We start from the raw sequence: 18,848 nt of genomic DNA on the forward strand, positions 1-18,848 counted from the left end.
CACTTAATTCACAACTAGTTGTGTGTTTCTTTCTAACATCAGAATGAATTAAAAATGACATAGAACAGTTCACTTAATCTGTATTAACTATATTTAGGTATGTGTATTACAATCTCCTGATCACAGCTTCAACAATACTCTGGCAAAAATGAGAAAAAAACAAAAAGTGATAAAGCTATAGTTCTAAATTGTATTCATCTCAATTTAATTATATGAACTTTTTATGTGTAAATACCCTGTACAATTTACACTCTAAAGTAACAAGACTGGTTTACACTGTAAATACTATCAAGAAAACAGATCAAAAGTTCACATTTTAATCCTGGTTATCTTACTAATATAAACATTAAAAACGTAAATGGCTCAATTAGTAAAGAAAGAAAGAAATTATGAAACTTTTCATTCTGTTTCCTACCATTTCACAGTCATAGCTTAGAGACACTAAAATTTGCTCTTTATAAGGGACATTTATTTCCTTAGAAAAATGATACAGATTCTCCAGAAGATCCTCATACTACTCATCCAGTAACATTAAAGCATTGGTAATGGCAGATTACTAGCAGGAACACTGGAGTATGCCAAAGTATTAAATACACCAAATGCTTCATATTTCCACGTAAAAAATTTGAGGAATTTAACGATGTATTTGTCCATATTCATTTGCTGCCAACTTCTCCAAAATGTCATCAAGTGGCTAAGTCGTTAAGGCTAACACCATATATTTTTAGACATTAGAAAATGCAAACCACACTTTCAAACACTTCAATACGAGATTATATATATATATATATATATATATTTATATTTATATTTATAAGTTCTATTTTGAACAAAAAGAGTGAAATTGTTTTCTCACCAAAAATCTAATCTATCTAAAACTCAGATATTCTGTTCTTTAGCGAGCATGATATAAAGCAGTGGTCTTCAAACACTTTTCATTCATATGTCCCCTAAAATAATTTTGACAAATAAGTGATATATTGTGCATATTTAGATTACATGAAAATTTTCATCATAAGTTTTAGTTGCAGATATGCAACTTCTGCTATATTATAAATATCGATGCTTTAAAACAAAATTTAAATCAGTCTTTTAAATGTATCCCATGTAATATTAATAACATACTGAATTGTTACTACTGTTGTTCTTCTAAAATAAAATATTTCCTTGAATTTGTATTTCCTTTCTACTTCCTCCACAATTTTATTCTACTTTGAATCTTGGAAATCTGTTCTTTATCACTCTATTATACTTCTCTGATGTAAACTTTATACAAACAACAAGCACATACACATTTATATTGAAATTACCTTTGAATTAATTTTCTTTGACCGTGAGGTGCTAAATTTTTTTAATCGTCTCAGTTGAGCTACCATTACAACTATTATGGGGACACAATTGATCCAAACAACGAATAAGTCACAAGTTTTAACATAAAATCATTAAAAATAAAAGGTAAATTTTAATTAGAAAGGTATCTCCTAATGGGATGAATTGGGGGAGATGTGTTTATGAAGGCTTAATTTAAAAAACTGTTGAACTGGCCCTTTATTTGTCTCTCTGGAGATTTTACCTTTCCAAGAAATTCACCTAAGTTCAGGGTAAGTAAGAGGTATGCCTTTCTTGTATAAATTTAGGAGAATGGTGACACTGAAGTGAGAGATGGGAAAAGAGAATGCCAACTGACCCCAAGTTGCATTGTAGGCAGATCGATTTAAGGAAGTGAAGGATTTGGAAATTGATTCCTTTAAAATGTTCTGTGTCCCCACATACCCCTGGAAAGTCTCTGCATACCCCTAGGGTATCCCTATCACAGTCTGAATACCATGCCTCTAAGATCCCTAGGAAAGGTGTTGTTAACTTGAACTACGCTAAGAAAAAGTACTTTTCCTGAATTACTCCTTTGGCTAAAAAACTGATTTTGAAAGTTTCGGAGGTAGTACCATGTTACATTTTGAAATCTGCTTTCTGACCACTTGGCTAGACAAAGCACACAGCTATGTGTCGTCTGAACTATCACACTCCATTAATCAGCTGACTCGTTTTGTACATGTACAGATTCTGAATAAGAAAGTCATACTGAGGAATCAGGATAATAGCACTGTCAAATAGAGCGCAATTAGGAGCTTATACTGCTATGGAAAAGCACTAGAGAAATAAATAATTACACAGCTCTTACATGTAAATAAGAATGGGTGTAACAGTCTTAAAACATTTTAAAAGAACTCTAAAGTAAAAAAATTAAAGCTGTGTATTACTATGGCTCATCTTAAAACTTAATGAATAAGGCACTTATCCTGTGGAATGTCCTAAAATGTCAGCTCAATTGTAGTACCTAGGCTGGCTTCAGGCAGAAGCAGAAAACCTTCCAGAAAGGATATGCTTGGTGTTCAGTCTCTGCAGATATGAGCTGACCTTATCCTGGAATGCCAGTGTGGCCTCACATGCACAAGCATCTTCTGTGGAGATGAGTGTTCGTGCTTCTGCAATGGCTGAAGACAATGACAATACACAAAATGTTATAGCTAATTAGAAATCATAGCAAATCAGGAAATCTGTGACTCAATACTTCCTTTTTTAATTCTTACCTGAATGCATTTTCTAGGAGATAAAAGAATATAAGAGCACATGGAAAGAGGAGAAAGTACTGTGGACTTTGTCACCAAAGAAACTGAGTTAGAGATGTTGAGGAAAAGTTTACAATCGTCAAAGCTGGGTGATGGTTATATGAGAGTTCATTCTATTGTTCTCTATACTTTTGTAATTGTCTGAAATTTTCCATGATATAAAGTAAATATTTAAGTTGATGCAGGGAGAAGCCAAGAATGCAGAGATAAGACAATCCCTTGTGATACTGTGTACTCATTACGAAATGAAAATGTTCACTATGGAGAACATAGTGTGAGGTTCCTTTAAAAATCAAAAATAGACCTACCATATGATCCTGCAATCCCACTTCTGGGCAGATATCTGGAGAAAACCCTAATTTGAAAAGATACATGCACCCCAATGTTCATAGCAGCACTATTCACAATAGCCAAGACATAGAAACAACCTAAATGTGCATCGACAGATGAATGGATAAGGAAGATGTGGTACCTATATACAATGGAATACTATTCAGCCATAAAAAGAATGAAATAATGCCATTTGCAGCAACATGGATGGACCTAGAGATTGTCATACTAAGTAAAGTAAGTCAGACAGAGAAAGACAAATATCATATATCACTTACATGTAGAATCTAAAAAAGTGATACAAATGAACTTATTTACAAAACAGAAATAGACTTATGGTTACCAAAGGGGATTGGGGGAAGGCGGAAGATAAATTAGGTGTTTGGGATTAAGACATATCCCTACTATATATAAAATAGTTAAACAACAAGGACCTACTGTATAGTACAGGGAACTATACTCAGTATCTTGTAATAACCTATAATGTAAGAGAATCTGAAAAGTTATATATATATATAGTATATATATATATATGTATATATTACTGAATCACTTTGCTGTATACTTGACACCAACACTTCAATTTTTTTTTTTTTTTTTTTTGGTACGCGGGCCTCTCACTGCTGTGGCCTCTCCCGTTGCGGAGCACAGGCTCCGGACGCGCAGGCTCAGCGGCCATGGCTCACGGGCCCAGCCGCTCCGCGGCACGTGGGATCTTCCCGGACTGGGGCACGAACCCGCGTCCCCTGCATCGGCAGGCGGGCTCTCAACCACTGCGCCACCAGGGAAGCCCCAACACTTCAATTTTCAAAAATGAAAATGAGGAAAACAGTCCTCTATTTGTGCGGCCAGAACATTTCAAGGTTTAAAACTAGATAATTCCTTACCGCAAAAAAAAAAAACAAAAAACAAAAAAAAACTAGATAATTCCTGATTTCCTATACAATTATTCTACTGAATGGTTTGAACTGAGAATTCTAGTTCTTACCCATAAATACTTTGGAACTAAAAATTCAGGTTTGTATTGACATTTAAGCAAAGAACATGGGAGAATGATAATTCTAACTCCAATTGCTTTCTGTAATTCAGTGAGGCAGCTATTCCTACTCAATATCATAGCCCCTAAAGTTGCCTAACAGAAATAAGAGTAACTTCCAGATCTGAAGACTGATGAATAATCTTCCAACTGAGTAGCAGTACTGCTTGGAGACAAAGAGGAGTCCTTTGCTCTTGCATTTTCTCCCACATTCTATCCGTAAAATGTTACAGAAAAACCGGAACGAACTTTTTGGTCAACCCAATACAAAGATAAAGATACAGGGCTGGAGGACCATAAATTCACTTGATTAATCTATCTAGCTGTCTAAATCCTATTGAAACTTTTAGGGACAGCCAGCTCAAATCCCCATCTCAATCAGTAAATTAATTAGTAAGCCAAAAAGTATCTACTGAATATCAAGTATATGCCCATCATCCCTGTACAGAGTATAAAATTGGTACCTATGATACTTTTCCAGTATATCTTGCCTGATAGCCTATAAGCTCTGTGAGGGTAGGGGCTCAGTGTAATATTCTCTTTAAAACACCCCATAGAAAACTGGAAAACTGGGATGTTGAACAATTGAAAGTTGAGAGATGGATCTATTCACACTGGCAGCAAAAAGAATAAAATATTTAGGAATAAATGTAACAAAAGTAGTGCAAGACTTGTACAGTGCAAACCACAAAACATTAATCTGTCTCCAGTTACTTCCTCGGGACCTAACAGAGTACTAGATATAGAACAGAAGTTCCATGAATACTTGCTGAACAAATAAATAAGTGAATGGCTAAAGAAATGAGGTCAGAGCCTAAGCCATTATAAACCATTGTGGAACCCTCACCTTCCAGGAGAAGAAAAAGTGCCCAAGACTGATTTTTCTGAAGATTAAACACTTAAGATAGGAAGACAGCACCCAGAAATACTCAAATTCTACAAGCAAGCTGCTCCTTATTAACCCTCAGCGTCCCCAAGAAACTGATCCACACTTTACTTCAAATGAAGAAGCATCTGCTGAGTAGCTGTCACGTGTACGGTAGACGCTAAGAGTACAGACAAAAGCTGCTACCCGTGGTGCTTGGGGTCTACAGGAGCACAAAACCACAAGTCCCAAACTTGCATTTTCTTCCCCAGCTCTGCTTCACTCTCAGTCCCCTCAGTAAAGATAGCCCATCCTTGCAGCTGCTCAAGTGGAATAGGAAAGCCATCCTACTCCGCCCCCATCCTATCCCCACATCCAGTTTATCACCAAGCCCTGTTCATCCTACCTTCAAAACATGTCTGGAATCAGTTTACTGCTGTCACATTGTCACCATCCCAGCCCAACTGCAATAGCCCCCGAACTGGTCTTCTTCTGCTCTTCATCCCCTGCAATCCGCTGTTCACACGGCAGCTAGAGTGACTTTTAAAAATATAAACAGCATCGTGCTGCTCCACTGCTAAAAACCCTCCACGACTTCCCATTTCTCGTAGAATTTCCCATGCCCCAGAGCAGCAGCATGATTTGACCCTGCCTAACTCTCCAAACTGCCTTACCCCACACTTATCCCTGGCTGGTCACGCTTCCGTCACACGGGTGGCCTTTCACCTCCTCTCCCCACTAAAGCCACCACTCAGGACCTGGCGTTGCTCTCCCTCCTTCCGCCAGCACTCCAGTCTCAACCTACCTGCCGCTGATCCTCAGCATTCAAACGCCACTTCCTCAGAGAGACCCTCCCAACCTGAAATAGGGTCCCCAACCCCCATTCTGTTCTCTTCCATCACTGCTCTTAATTTATAAATGTGTTATGTACTCGTCTTTTCCCCCTAGACTGTTACCAAAGACCATACCTGTTTTGTTCATGATTGTATACCTAGCGCCTAGAACATAGCAGACGCTATATTTATTGATTGGATGAAGGAATGATTGAAGGAACACACAAGTAACCACAACACAAGGCATCCAGTGCTGAAAAAGAGGACACAGTTCAATGGAAGAATAAGGGGAATTCTGGTAGAGGGGGTAAAAACTGAACTAGTCCTGGAAATTAAACAAACAGACATTATTTTGTAACATTTGATTCACAAAAAGTAATTTATAGGACACTGATGTAGGTTATGATGCATAATAAAGACAAATGCCTCCTAATGCATAAAAACGAATGCATGATAAACCCACCGCACAACTTAAGAATGAAAACATAACGAATGCTGTTGCAGAGACGTCATTTAAGAAGTGGAAATATAAATACAATCTCAGAGAAGATATTTGCAACACATGAAAACAACAACGAATTTATATCCAGACATGTGAAGAGTTGTTATGATAAGTAAGAAAAATATAAATAACCCAATAGAAAAATAAAGGCATAAATAGATAAGATCTTATTTTCCAGATAAGAGACTGAAGTGACAAATAAATATAAGAAGAGAAGCTTAGCCTCTTTAGTAACCAGGAAACGGGGAAAAGAAAGACTACAGGGAGATGCTTCTTTACATCTACCAGACTGACAAAAGTTTAATCCAACAAAACCAAACGTTGGCAAGGATGTGGTTCTTGGATTTTGACAAGCAGAAGAGGCAAGGGAAGCAGAGTACAGTAAAGGATGGAGACAGGTGAGTACAGGGCATGCTCCAGGAATATCAAACAGTCCATGTGGCTGGATCACAGGTCTTGGAGAGAAGGAGTGAATCTGGGGCCAAATGCAGTGACAAGATGAAAAAGAGTGGTTACCAGGGGTAGGGAGAGTGGAATGGGGAGTTTTTGCTTAATGGGTACAGAGCTTTAGTTTGGGATGATAAAAAAAGTTCTGGAGATGGACAGTGGGATAGTTGCACAGCAATGTGAATGTACTTAACATCACTGGACTACACTTAAAATGGTTAACATGCTAAATTTTATGTCATGTATATTTTACTGTAATTAAAGAAAAACCTGGATTTAGGGAGAGACTTTAATTAGGAAAAAAAAAAATGGAATCAGACCATGGAGGGAAGGATGCCTGGTGGAAAGGTAGAATTATTTCATTCTGAAGACATTTGGGAACCACTGGAGAATTCTGACCAAGGAGGAAGACTCAGAAGCGTGCTTCAGACTTGGAGGCAGGAAAGCTCACTCCTAAGACTCTCCTAGCACATGAATTAGGCTTAAAGGGACAGTCTTTACCTGAACATGTCTTCTTGTCTTCATTCAAGGTGTAGCCAGTATAACAATCGCAGTGGTAAGACGCGGCCCCGTCATTCACACAGATGTGCTGGCACCCATGAGAGCCCAGTGCACACTGGTTACGAACTGACCAGGAATGGGTCAGGAAAGAGAATATTCACAAATTACAACTGGAAACTAAACACAGACTTCCGGGAGAAAGAAGCTTTGGTTCGGTGCCAACAAGTGCAGCAAATGAATCCTACAGTCGTCAGCAACGCGTCTCCCATGTTTCAGAAGGAGAGAGCCTCTTTTCCCGTTCCCTATCCCACACCCCTTTCCTTGTTATCTCTTGCAGCTATCTCGGTGCCTTCTCTTTTTTTGCTATCTGCAGTCCTGGGGCTGCACTGAGCCTTGATTCTATTCCAGAACTTATCTCCAGCCTTTCCTGATGACCATGAATGCCTCCAACCTCTCCAGCTATACACAGATCATCTTCACCATCACCAAAAATAAATTATTAGGGACCTACCTGTACATGGAGTTACATTTGATGCTACACAAAAACTATGTTGACCAAGGGCCTGACCTTGATGCTTAAAGTGGGACAGAAAACACTGGCCTGCACACACACACACACACACACACACACACACACACACACACACACAGACACACACACACACACACAGAGATAGAGGAAAAATAATAACGATGATGATGATGATGATGATGGTGATGGTGTGTATGACTGGATAGGGAAGCATTTGTGTCTGTCACAAGTAAATACAAGGAACAAGGGCTTCCTGGGATACATAGGTTCTTCCTCGGCCATTGCAGAAGCCAAACTACTTCATTTGTTCTCCTCTAACTCTCCGCTTAAGAGTCATTTTATGCTCACAAACCTTCCATGGCTCACTATTGCCTATAAAACAGCTGTTCATGAAGCATAAGGCCCTAGGTAATCTATCCATAGTGTCTTTCCAACTTTCGCACTGATTTTCCCCTTCACTACTACAATTCAGATGTTTCCAGCAAAATGTCTACTAGCAGAACATTTTGTTTTCCCCTCAGCCCAGCTTAGCAGCGACTCTAGCGATAACAAGTGGATGTGCCTCCAGCCCCTGGCCCGTGATCTGGGGCTCCACATTTAATTTACAGACCTTGCCACTGCCCAGCAAGGGGAAGGCAGGCCATTAGAGGGGATCTGACCCATGTCGTGTACTCCAGTTTTAGAATGGCATCCATTATTGCTGTAAAATATATAAATACCAGCTTCTCACCATCTCATCTTTTTCTTCTATCTCCTTTTGCTGTCCTGTGCTTTGCACCATGAGACATGTAGCTTAGTGTTTGAGAGCATATGTAACCACCAGAGCAAGTGCCTGGGTTCAAATCCTGGCTCTGCTACTCACTAGGCAAGTGACCATAGGCAAGTTACTTTGTCTGTGCCTCAGTTTCCTTGTAAAGTTGCTGTGAGTGAAGTTGCTGTGAGCAGTAAATGTGTGACTGTGCCTAAAATGCCTAGAACTGTGCATGGTACCCAGTAGGCACTGAAGAATGTTGGCAAACCATTATCTGGAAGTGTTGCCTGGAGTAGTCTGCCTTAACTGAAAATCTCCTTTGATTTCTTTCTTTAATAAAATGGTCCATTTTATGCCATAATATCTGTTAGTTTACATGTAAATGTGTTTTTGTTTCCTTTTCCCAGGTCTTCAAATTAAAGATCCTGCTTAAAGTACCAAGAGGGATACTTGTAACGGTTTGAGAAGGGCAGCCTTGAGTCCTTTCCATCCAACTGACTTAGTCCCACCCCCTGAACAAACCAGTGCAAGCCACTCCCCTTGCCCTTGCCCTCTCCACTCCTCCATCTAAGCCTTATCCGCCCTCCTGCCGAGGCCCACCTCCAGTCCCAGCCCTCTGTGTCCATCCCAGACCTCCTGCCTCCCAGCCCCTCCCGCCCTTAGTCACTGTCGGTCCCTCTCCCTGGCTAAGAGTCCCTGCTTTCTTAAGGTGCTGTTTCTCCTTGCACCCAGCCTGTACGTAGCTCAGAGGCAGAAGCTGATGCTTCCTTACATCCCCACAGTGCTTAGCAGAGTCCTGGGAACAAAATAGGTGCTCAGAACTCTTTTATTGATCTCATTTAAAAAAAAAAAAAAAGGGAATTAGTGATATGCCACTTCCTTTAATCTCTCTTGAAAAGGTCACACATTACATCTCAAGGAAGAGAAAAGCATACATAAAATCTAAAAAAATATTGAATATGCCAAAACTAAACACCACCTTGAGAGCTAGGAATTTCTCTTAGGAGTGGTTTTATATTACAAATGCCACTCTGTTCTGCCGGTGAGTTTAAATCAAATTGATGAGGATTAGCAGTTCTGGCACGGGCTTCCTTGCCAAGTTATAAGTCTCACATTCACCCAAGACTGATCATCTAGAAACTGTCAGGGAAGGACTTGCTTCAAACTTACTGGAAGATCTGTGTGGGTCTAATTCAGTCATTTACAAAGCCTCCTTTACTAAAATGATCTGGCTTTAAGATTAACGCTACAGAAAAGTTCCAGGCCAAGTTTTAATTGGAAAAAGATCAGTTCAGCCTATCACACCAAATACTTACTGTCCAGCTGACTTCCTCTAAAGTTTCCTATTTGCTTTACAGAGCTATAAAATTTTCCTGGATTAGGACCGTACATTCAATTAGCTTTTCTTATATCCCCCACTCCCTACCCATTACCCAGTAATTTTCTGAAGTGAGCTATGTTTGCAAAACCTAGTGAGCTCACTGCCTCCTGAGCAATGTTTACCTTGGTCTGAAAAGCATGGTAGAATGTCTGAAGCCCAATTCCTTACATTACCTTTAAGAATCTCTCTCTTGGTGAAATGCAAGTTGGTTTCACTGCAGTATAGAAAGAGCCCCGGATGAAAGAATTTACTGAGTGGACCTTACCTGAACACGTTTTTTTATCTTCATTCAGAGTGTAGCCCTCATAGCATTCACAGTGATGAGACCCAGCTCTGTCATTCACACAAATGTGCTGACAGTCGTGTGTGCCCAAAGCACACTGATCTTGAGCTGCCCAACAAAAGTCCAGAAGAAAAGATATTAAACGTGTTAAAGTCTTTTATCAGCCATATATAGAAATCTTCTTATTTGCAGCTAGCAATGCAGAGAGGAAAACTTATTAGAAACCACTCAAAGCCATCAGTAATATCTGCTCTCACTAGGAATTAGCTGAGTAAAACAAACTCCTACACACACAATGCTTATGCTTCTATTTTTCCCCACTCCTTTTCAGAATCATCTATACTGAGCTTTTTTTTTTTTTTTTTTTTTTCCTGTACGTGGGCCTCTCACTGTTGTGGCCTCTCTCGTTGCGGAGCACAGGCTCCGGACGCGCAGGCTCGGCGGCCATGGCTCACGGGCCCAGCCGTTCCACAGCACGAACCCGCGTCCCCTGCATCGGCAGGCGGACTCTCAACCACTGCGCCACCAGGGGAGGCCTATACTGAGCTTTTATAATCGAAGTATCTCATGAATACTTTCTAAAGCGTTCCTTTTAGATTCGTTGTATTTATGCTGAATCAGAGGGATTCTAACAGCTGCGGGACGAATTATACTAGAATCAGAAAGACATAGAATTAGACTTTGAAGAAACTGTAGCTCGACCCTCTCCTGTAATAAATGAGGAAACTGAGTCCAAAGGAGACCAAATGACTCAGAACAGCATCAGAGCTCAAGACCCAAATTGCTACTCAATGTATTTTTCTCTGCACTGACATGATATTTTTTAACTTTTTTTTTTACCTTTGAGCTTTTTGTTTTGCAATCACTTCAGGCTCATGAAAAAGTTTCCAAAATAGTGAAAAAAATCCAGTAGTTCACCCCATTTCCCCAAATGTTAACATCCTATATAAGCACATTGTAATTACCCAAACCAGGAAACTAATACAGATACAATGCCATTAACTAACCTACAGACCTTATTCAAATTTTGCCAATGGTTCCACCACTAATGTCCTTTTTCTGGTCCAGGATCCAATCCAGGATCACACATTGCATTAAGTTGTCACATCTCCTTAGTTTCTGCCAATCTGGGGCATTTCTTTAGTCTGTCTTTGCCTTTCATGACTGTGACGCTTTTGAAAATTACTGAAAAATTAGTTTGTAGAATGTCTGTCAATTTCAGTTTGTCTGAGGTTTCCTCATGATTCTGAATTTTTAGCAAGAATACCACAGAAGTGCTATTGTGCCCTTAGAACATCATGTCAGGAGATGCATGACGTCACTGTGTGTTATTGATGCTGATGTTAACTCTGATGTCTTGGTTGAAGTGGTGTCTGTCAGGTTTCTCCACTATGGAATGACTGCTTTTCTTTCTGTAAGTAGTAAGTACCTTGTGGGCTGTTGTTTGATTTTCACATACTTAATTGTCTTTAGATTCTGGAAAGGACTCTTAGGGCTGGGTACAGAGAAGGAAATAACACACTCACACATGTGCGTCATGAGACACACATGCTACCATTTATAACTTTTCTAATAAGAAAGGGGAAAAGCCCAAGATGGCAAGAGAGGAAAAGAGACCAAGCTCCCCGTCGATGTGACCCCCGCCAAACACTGACTAGGGAGATAGGTAAACAGGGAGGCAACAGTAAAGCCTCTGCCCCCACTTACCCGAACATGTTTTCCTGTCTTCATTTAAGGTATAACCTTCATAGCACTCACAATGATAAGAGCCAGTTCTGTCGTTCACACAGATGTGTTCACAGCCGTGAGTGTTAAGAGCACACTTATTAATAACTATCAAAAGATGATCAGGACAAATGTCAACACATGGAAAACATGGTAAATAAATAACTACGGGCCACACCACACACACACACACACACACACACACACAGTGCTAATGAAATGGGACAGCTTGGCACGAGAGGAAGCCTGCTGGACTTCCTGGTCTTGACTCTTTCACTAACAGACCCCATGACATGGGTAGGTAAGTCTCCCTTCTTGTGCAGGTCTCAATTTCATTTTCTATAAAATGAGCAGGTTGAATTAAATGATCTCTAAGTTTTCTTCCTCTCAAAAACTTTTTTCTAGGGTTTAACAAATTGGACCTAATTCCCACTCTTCATTGATTGTACGTGAGTATTCATAGAGCAGATGAGTGAGAACCTCCCTAGATTCTCTTCCACTTCTAGATTCCATGAATATTCTACGGTCACAGACAGGTAAGAGGAGCTTGTATTTAATGAAATAAAACCCAGGAAAAAAAAATCCAAAACCTCGAAAGGACAAAGAGTTTTGGTCCCCTTCCTCACTAGCCCTCTCCCCTACTAACACTTCTCTCTAAACCTAGTAATAAGTACTGTAATAGGCTGTTTTAGGTATTACCTCACTTTTCTCCTCATGTTCCTCTTCAAGAAAAGTCATTGATAACAGTAAATCCACCACAGGGCATTTAGGAGAAAAGCATAAGGCAGTCCAAAACCTGGGGTGAGTCCCCAGGTAAGTTTCCATCAGCCACCACCCCTTAAGCAGCCTCACCTGAACATGTCTTCTTATCGGCATTCAAGGAATATCCTTGGCTGCACTCACAGTGGTGCTTGCCTTCCCCGTCACTGACACACACATGCTGGCACTGGTGTGTGCCCAGTGCGCATGGGTCCAGAGCTGTGCAAACGAAATTTACAACAGTCAGCGACGACTGGTAAGAAGCATTTCAGCCACTTCCTCCTGTGTCAAAACAACATCACTCTCCAGGTTCCTCTCTGATTCTATCTTTAGTTCACTCTAAAAATTGGCTACTTGTTTCCTGCCCCTGGCATATTATAAATACCACTCTCAGTAATGTTTAAATTAGTAACTACTTTAAAATCATAGATCTTGTGGTTGACTTTCTCAAAAAAGAAAGGGAATTTTGAATTTGGAGCTGAAGCCAAACACTTTACATGAATCAGGCAATTCGATATTTTATTCAATGTACCCATCTAGCCAGAAAAAAAGACTTTTGCTTCCCAACAGAAAGAAGGGAACAGTAATGTACTTTCTGAAGTTCTATGAGCTAATGGTCCCACTGCCATCAGAACCCAGTTTCCAAGGGTTCTGTAGTTTGTGTCTAAACAGAATTTACACCCAGGCTTTCCTCTAGGCCTGGAACCCACTCACTCTTGGGCAGCAATACATGTTTGCAATTGCAAATGGTGGAGGGCAACATAGGTAACTGCCTTCCGAATATGTGGCATGGGTTCCTAAGCCCAAATGTAGACGCATGCGACTCTCATATCTGCCAGGAGAATAAACTTACATGCTATATACAAACCAGTAAAAAGAAAAGGAAGAAAACAACAAATTAGATTACATTAGCTAAACTAAATCCTCATCTTTTTGCTCCTGGAGCCATTTTTAACCTCGGATTTTTTTCCCCCAGTGACATGTTTTGATAAAAGAATCAATGAATTTAGTCATTTCTGAGAAACCAAGGAGGCCTGTTGCAGGAGCCTGGCACCCCTGTGGCGGGTCACCCAGCCTCCACTATTCTGGCAACAGGACAGGTTAATGTTTTCCCAAGAAGGGCCTTCTCATGGAATAATCTTTCCAGCTCGTTGACTACAAGAGCTGCCCCTCAGTCTTTTTTCCATAGAGAGGATATTTTCCCCCCAGAACAAGCAGATCTTTCGTACCAGAATGAAAAGATGGCCACTCACCACTTGTTACTTTATGTCCTTCAAGCCCAACCCCAGGTGCTATCTTTGAGACCCGGCCTTGCCATAGACCAGCATCTTTATGGAAAAGTTCTCACCTACAAACACAGGGGGGTTTTCTGGGAGAAAGAAAGCTATTTTCTTTTGGGAAACCAATGAATGCTGAGTCAATGCCACCAAAGCCAAGGACAGCTTGTGAAGACCCAGTGTCCTAGGGCAGGAAAGATAAAGGGTCCCTGGCCAGGTCTGGTTGAGACGAGGCCAGACTTTGCTCCAGACCGAGATTTCATCTCTCATTTCCTGACAAATTGTTGATTGCTGAGTTTCACATTCATTTATACATAAAGTCTCCTTGAAATTTACAATTGTAATTATTGGTTCACTTGTTTGTCTCATCCCCAGCCACAGACTGTTGCTTGATGGTAGGGAGGGACTACCTTATCTTTGTATCATCAGTGATCAATAAACACATGTTGAAAAAACAAATGTGAAATAGATTATATAGCAAAAGGTATCTACATTTTAAAATTCACCTGAACTAGAAATTTGTCCACACCTGCTTAGATAATTCCACAGAGGGCTTTGAAAGATTATCTCCAAATGATAAAAAATAAAGCATGGCTATAAAAAGAAAGAAACAAAGGAAGACAGAAATTTTTAAAAGAAAAACAAAAATAAATTTAAAAGTAAAAATTAAAAAGTTTGAGTCCCACAAATTCGTAATTCTGGTCAGTGACTACAGATAAACCCGAACCTTGAATGGATTCATATTCGTGGCTTTGGCTGATTCATGCTAAAAATTCTAATTAAATCAGCATGTTTGGATTTAAGCTCCATCCTAAAGGAAGAAAGGAGAAGAACAGTAACAGAATAATTTAAAAATTAAAATAAAAAATACCCTGCTTCTTGCTATCTCACCAGTGAGCTGAAATCATAACCTTCCTGGTCCCTAAGCCTCTCCCTCCACAAGGAATAATCAGACACCGAGCTGAATCTGAAAACTGGAGTATTCACTCAGTGTACACACTGACTGACAGTTACACTGGAATATAAGCCAGCTGATCTTTCCACAGACCGACACAGTCCCCGTCTTCTGCCCCCAAAACAAGCAGAGTTCTGTTAAATCTAGAGATGGAAAAGCTAAAGAAAATATCTGGAAAAAATGTGGTGGGCAGAGGGGAGAAGAGAGGTGTCTGGAGATTTTTTTATTTGTATTTTTTTCTGACCCCATCAGGGAATAGCAGGATCATGTACCCTGGATATTTCCAGAATTTCACATTTCTAATGCAAACACGAAGATTTTTATGAGCAAACCAAGTTATATACAAAGCAGCTCTATATTTCTAAACCAACAAAGTATGCATAAGTTGCTAAAAAAAAAAAAAAAAAAGAGGGCTTCCCTGGTGGCGCAGTGGTTGGGAGTCCGCCTGCCCATGCAGGGGACACGGGTTTGTGCCCTGGTCCGGGAGGATCCCTTATGCCGCGGAGCGGCTGGGCCCGTGGGCCATGGCCGCTGAGCCTGCGCGTCCGAGGCCTGTGCTCCGCGACGGGAGAGGCCGCAGCAGTGAGAGGCCCGCGTACCGCAAAAAAAAAAAAAAAAAAGAAAAAAAAAAAAAAAAAAAAAAAAGAAGAAGAAGAAAAAAGAAATACACACATATGAAAAAGAATTGCTTATATTTAAGTTTTCCATAAATTTCCACCAAAAAAGAATAAATCTCTTTTTTTTTTAGATACACAATGTCTGACTATATAACATCTTTTCTAGTTGGAAGCAAAGACTTACCACAAAAGGTTTCCTGGAATCTAGAGGAAAGTTTCTCAATGACCCCATAGGTCTCCACATAGAAAACGTGCTCGTCCAGGGGCTCACTGGCCATCATCCTGAGGGACTCCATGTCTGCCCGGTCCACGCCCACGGCGTACAGCTCAATACCGGATGCCTGGGCCCGAGCCGCCACTTCATTCACCTGATCCTGGGGCCGCCCATCTGTCACAATGATGGCCACCTTAGGGATGTTGGAAGCGGGTCCCCGAGCTCCTGCCTCCACTGTGAAAGCTTCGTCCATCGCTGTCTGGATGGCCAGGCCCGACATGGTCCCTGTGGACAAGGGTGTGATCCGCGCCACGGCCTGTTTCAGGGACTGCTTATCCGAGTGGGTCTGGAGATGGAACTCGATCTTCACGGTGCTGGCATAGTTCACCACTGCCACCCGCGTGTCTGCCGGCCCGATATCCAGAGTGTCAATTACCCGCGAGACAAAGGTTTTTACTTTGGTGAACTCCAGAGGCCGTACACTACGAGAACTATCAATGATAAACACCAAGTCCAAGGGCATGCTCTTGCAAACACCTGCAAAGAAGGGTGTGAGAAACAGACATGACTAAGCGATGAGCAGACCACAGTCAGAAATGGGGTACTTCTGGGACTTCCTTGACAGTCCAGTGGTTAGGACTCCACACTTCCACTGCAGGGGGCGAGGGTTGATCCCTGGTCCGGGAGCTAAGATCCCACATGCCCATGCTGCCAGGCCAAAACAAACAAACAAAAAAAAACAAGAAAGAAATGGGGTCAGTTCTCCCACCAAGAGAGCTCTGGCCAGCATCCCTTGATCCCAAATACCCCACTGTTTGCTGTCTTCCCCAAGACCACCCTCCCTTTGGATGTTGAAAGCACTGAGGCCTTCAGGATTCCCTAGTGAGAATTCACATAGAGGTGTGACATTTCCCCAAATATCTCCCCTACAGGCTGGCTGAGTCCTGAAATTTCACTGGGAACCGTATCTTTCTGCTTAAAGTTTTGTTCAAAGGTTCCTCTAGACTTCCAGGAATGAATGGATTCCAGACCTCTCTTGGGCTTCTTGGCCATCAGAGGCAATGGGACAGTGACCCTGAATCGTGTGAAAGGTGAACTCAGGGCACCCTCACTGCACTCTCCCCTGCCTGCCCACCTCAGAGCCCCTCGGGCAATGGCAGAGTGTGAGGTAAGGCACACTGGTGCTCTCGTGCTGGCCTCCTTCTTTTACTCCACTTCCAAGGTGGTGAAAACTGCTCCAGAGTAGCCCTAAATTCTCCCTCCCTCTGGTCATTCACTCATGTTTAGTGAACTTTGAGGTCCAACTAGCCCTGAGTTACAGTTTGAAAGTGGAAAGAAGGATAACAACTTAATCTGGTCCATGTTGACTTCCATCTTTGTCAGCATGTCTTGTTTCAAGAAGCAGAGATTTTGACTTAGTATCTGTCCTACTGCCCCCACCAAAGTGTCTTAGTCACCTCTCTTTCATTTTTTCATTCACCAAATATATATTTTTTGAGAGCCTACCATGTATTAAGCCATGGGGCTACAAAAGCAAATAAGCCAGATTCCCTGCCCTCAAGAAACTTGCATCGTTCCCACACAAAAGTACCTGGCACATTGCAGCAACACAATACATTTTTGTTTTCAGCACATCCTTCTTATCCTTTTTTCCTCTAATCTCGTTCTATACTCCTCCCTCTCCTAGCCACCCAAATCAAATCCAAAAGTCAGGACTAGCTGAGAAAGAAGCCACTCCTCTTCTTTCAACACACACACACACACACACACACACACATACACACACACACACACACACACACCAAGCCCTGAATGGAAATGAGATCCTTGGGCATGTAGTGTCATTCAGTGTTCTTTTCTTTCCTAATAGGGGGCTGGAAATTGATGCAACTCTAAGAAGGCAATTTACTCAGTGTGTAGAGGGAAAAGGTGTAGGTATTTATCCATTCAAAATAAATTCCTAGGCTAAGCAGTTGGTGACAGAAAAAGCCCAGTCTGGAACAGGAATTATGCCTCTGTATAGTTTTCTTTTAAAAACTGAAAAGTATCCTCTTGGTCCTAGAGGTATTAACTAAAACAATAAATAATATCCTACTTTCAATAACACTTTAGGGATCACAGGATTCCAACACAACAACCCTGTGAAGTTAGAGGTGCAGAGGTTGTTTTTATACCCATTTTACAGGTGTGAAAACTGAGTCTCAGGAAGCTGTAAGAGCTAGAAAGTGGTAGAAAATAGCAGTAGATTGCACTCCAGGTTTCCTGACTCCCAGCCCAAAGGGACTTTTCATTTCATGGTTGCCTCTCTCTGAAGGAACATTTTCTACTGCCAAAATTAACATTACCTCATGTACCTAGTAAACATCCTGCTTGGTGACTTTGAGCCACAAGCCTGAAATATGCTGTGCGTCATGTATTTAGCTAGGTCAAAAGGAATTAATTCTTTAAAAAAAAAAACAAACCCTCCAGAATTTCATTTCATCCCTAATTACCATGCATCGAAAGCAAAGAAGAAGAAAATCCTTCCAGGAGTTGGATCTGGATGTTTTTGCGTAATTTGAGTAAAGGGAAAACTACATGTGATACAAACCCGTATCTGACAATGCTGTCACTAACACCCAAGTGGTGTCCTTACTAATATCGAGGCTGTGTTCTTGTAAGTAAACATGCAGGATTCCTTGCTTCTTCACTTGATTTTTCACATGGAATCATCTATGGGAGGTCACAGGGGTGTGGTGGGCAGGATAATGCCCCCCAAAGATGTCCATGTCCTAATCCCCAGAACCTGTAATTATGTTAATTTACATGGTAAAGGAGACTTTGCATGTGTGATTAAGTTAAAGACTTGAGATTGAGGATGTTGTCCTGGATTATTCTGGTGGGTCCAATGTAATTACAACAGCCCCCAGAGTGGAAGAGAGAGGCAGAAGAGGAGATCTGAGAGATGACATGTGAGGACTCACCCTGCCTTTGGCGGCTTTGAAAATGGAGGGAAAAGGCCACAAGCCAAGGAATGGGGGCGGCCTCTACAAGCTGAAAAAGGCAAAGAAATGGATTGTCCTCTAAGATCTTTCCAAAAGGAACATGTCCCTGCTGACACCTTAATTTTAGTCCAGTGAGACTAGTATCAGACTTCTGAGCCACAGAACTCTTAGATAATAAATGTGTGTTGTTTTAAGCCACTAAGTTCATGGTAATTTATTACAGCAGGAA

General features: G+C 41.1%; 1 protein-coding gene across 1 annotated transcript in view; it reads right to left on the bottom strand.

Annotated features, from left to right (window-relative positions):
• Positions 1 to 634: 634 nt before the first annotated feature.
• MATN3 (matrilin 3) overlaps positions 635 to 18,848 on the bottom strand; it is a 19,923-nt gene continuing 1,709 nt past the window's right edge. The window contains exons 2-8 of the mRNA XM_007463757.1: positions 15,606 to 16,172; positions 12,666 to 12,791; positions 11,796 to 11,921; positions 10,071 to 10,196; positions 7,142 to 7,267; positions 2,382 to 2,492; positions 635 to 690 (exon numbers count right to left, since the gene is read on the bottom strand). Coding sequence (XP_007463819.1) covers positions 635 to 690; positions 2,382 to 2,492; positions 7,142 to 7,267; positions 10,071 to 10,196; positions 11,796 to 11,921; positions 12,666 to 12,791; positions 15,606 to 16,172 — 1,238 coding nt within the window. The remainder of the gene's footprint in view (positions 691 to 2,381; positions 2,493 to 7,141; positions 7,268 to 10,070; positions 10,197 to 11,795; positions 11,922 to 12,665; positions 12,792 to 15,605; positions 16,173 to 18,848) is intronic.

This window comes from Lipotes vexillifer, unplaced genomic scaffold (assembly GCF_000442215.2).
Source record: "Lipotes vexillifer unplaced genomic scaffold, Lipotes_vexillifer_v1.1 scaffold571, whole genome shotgun sequence".
In the NCBI taxonomy this organism is placed as follows: Eukaryota; Metazoa; Chordata; class Mammalia; order Artiodactyla; family Lipotidae; genus Lipotes; species Lipotes vexillifer.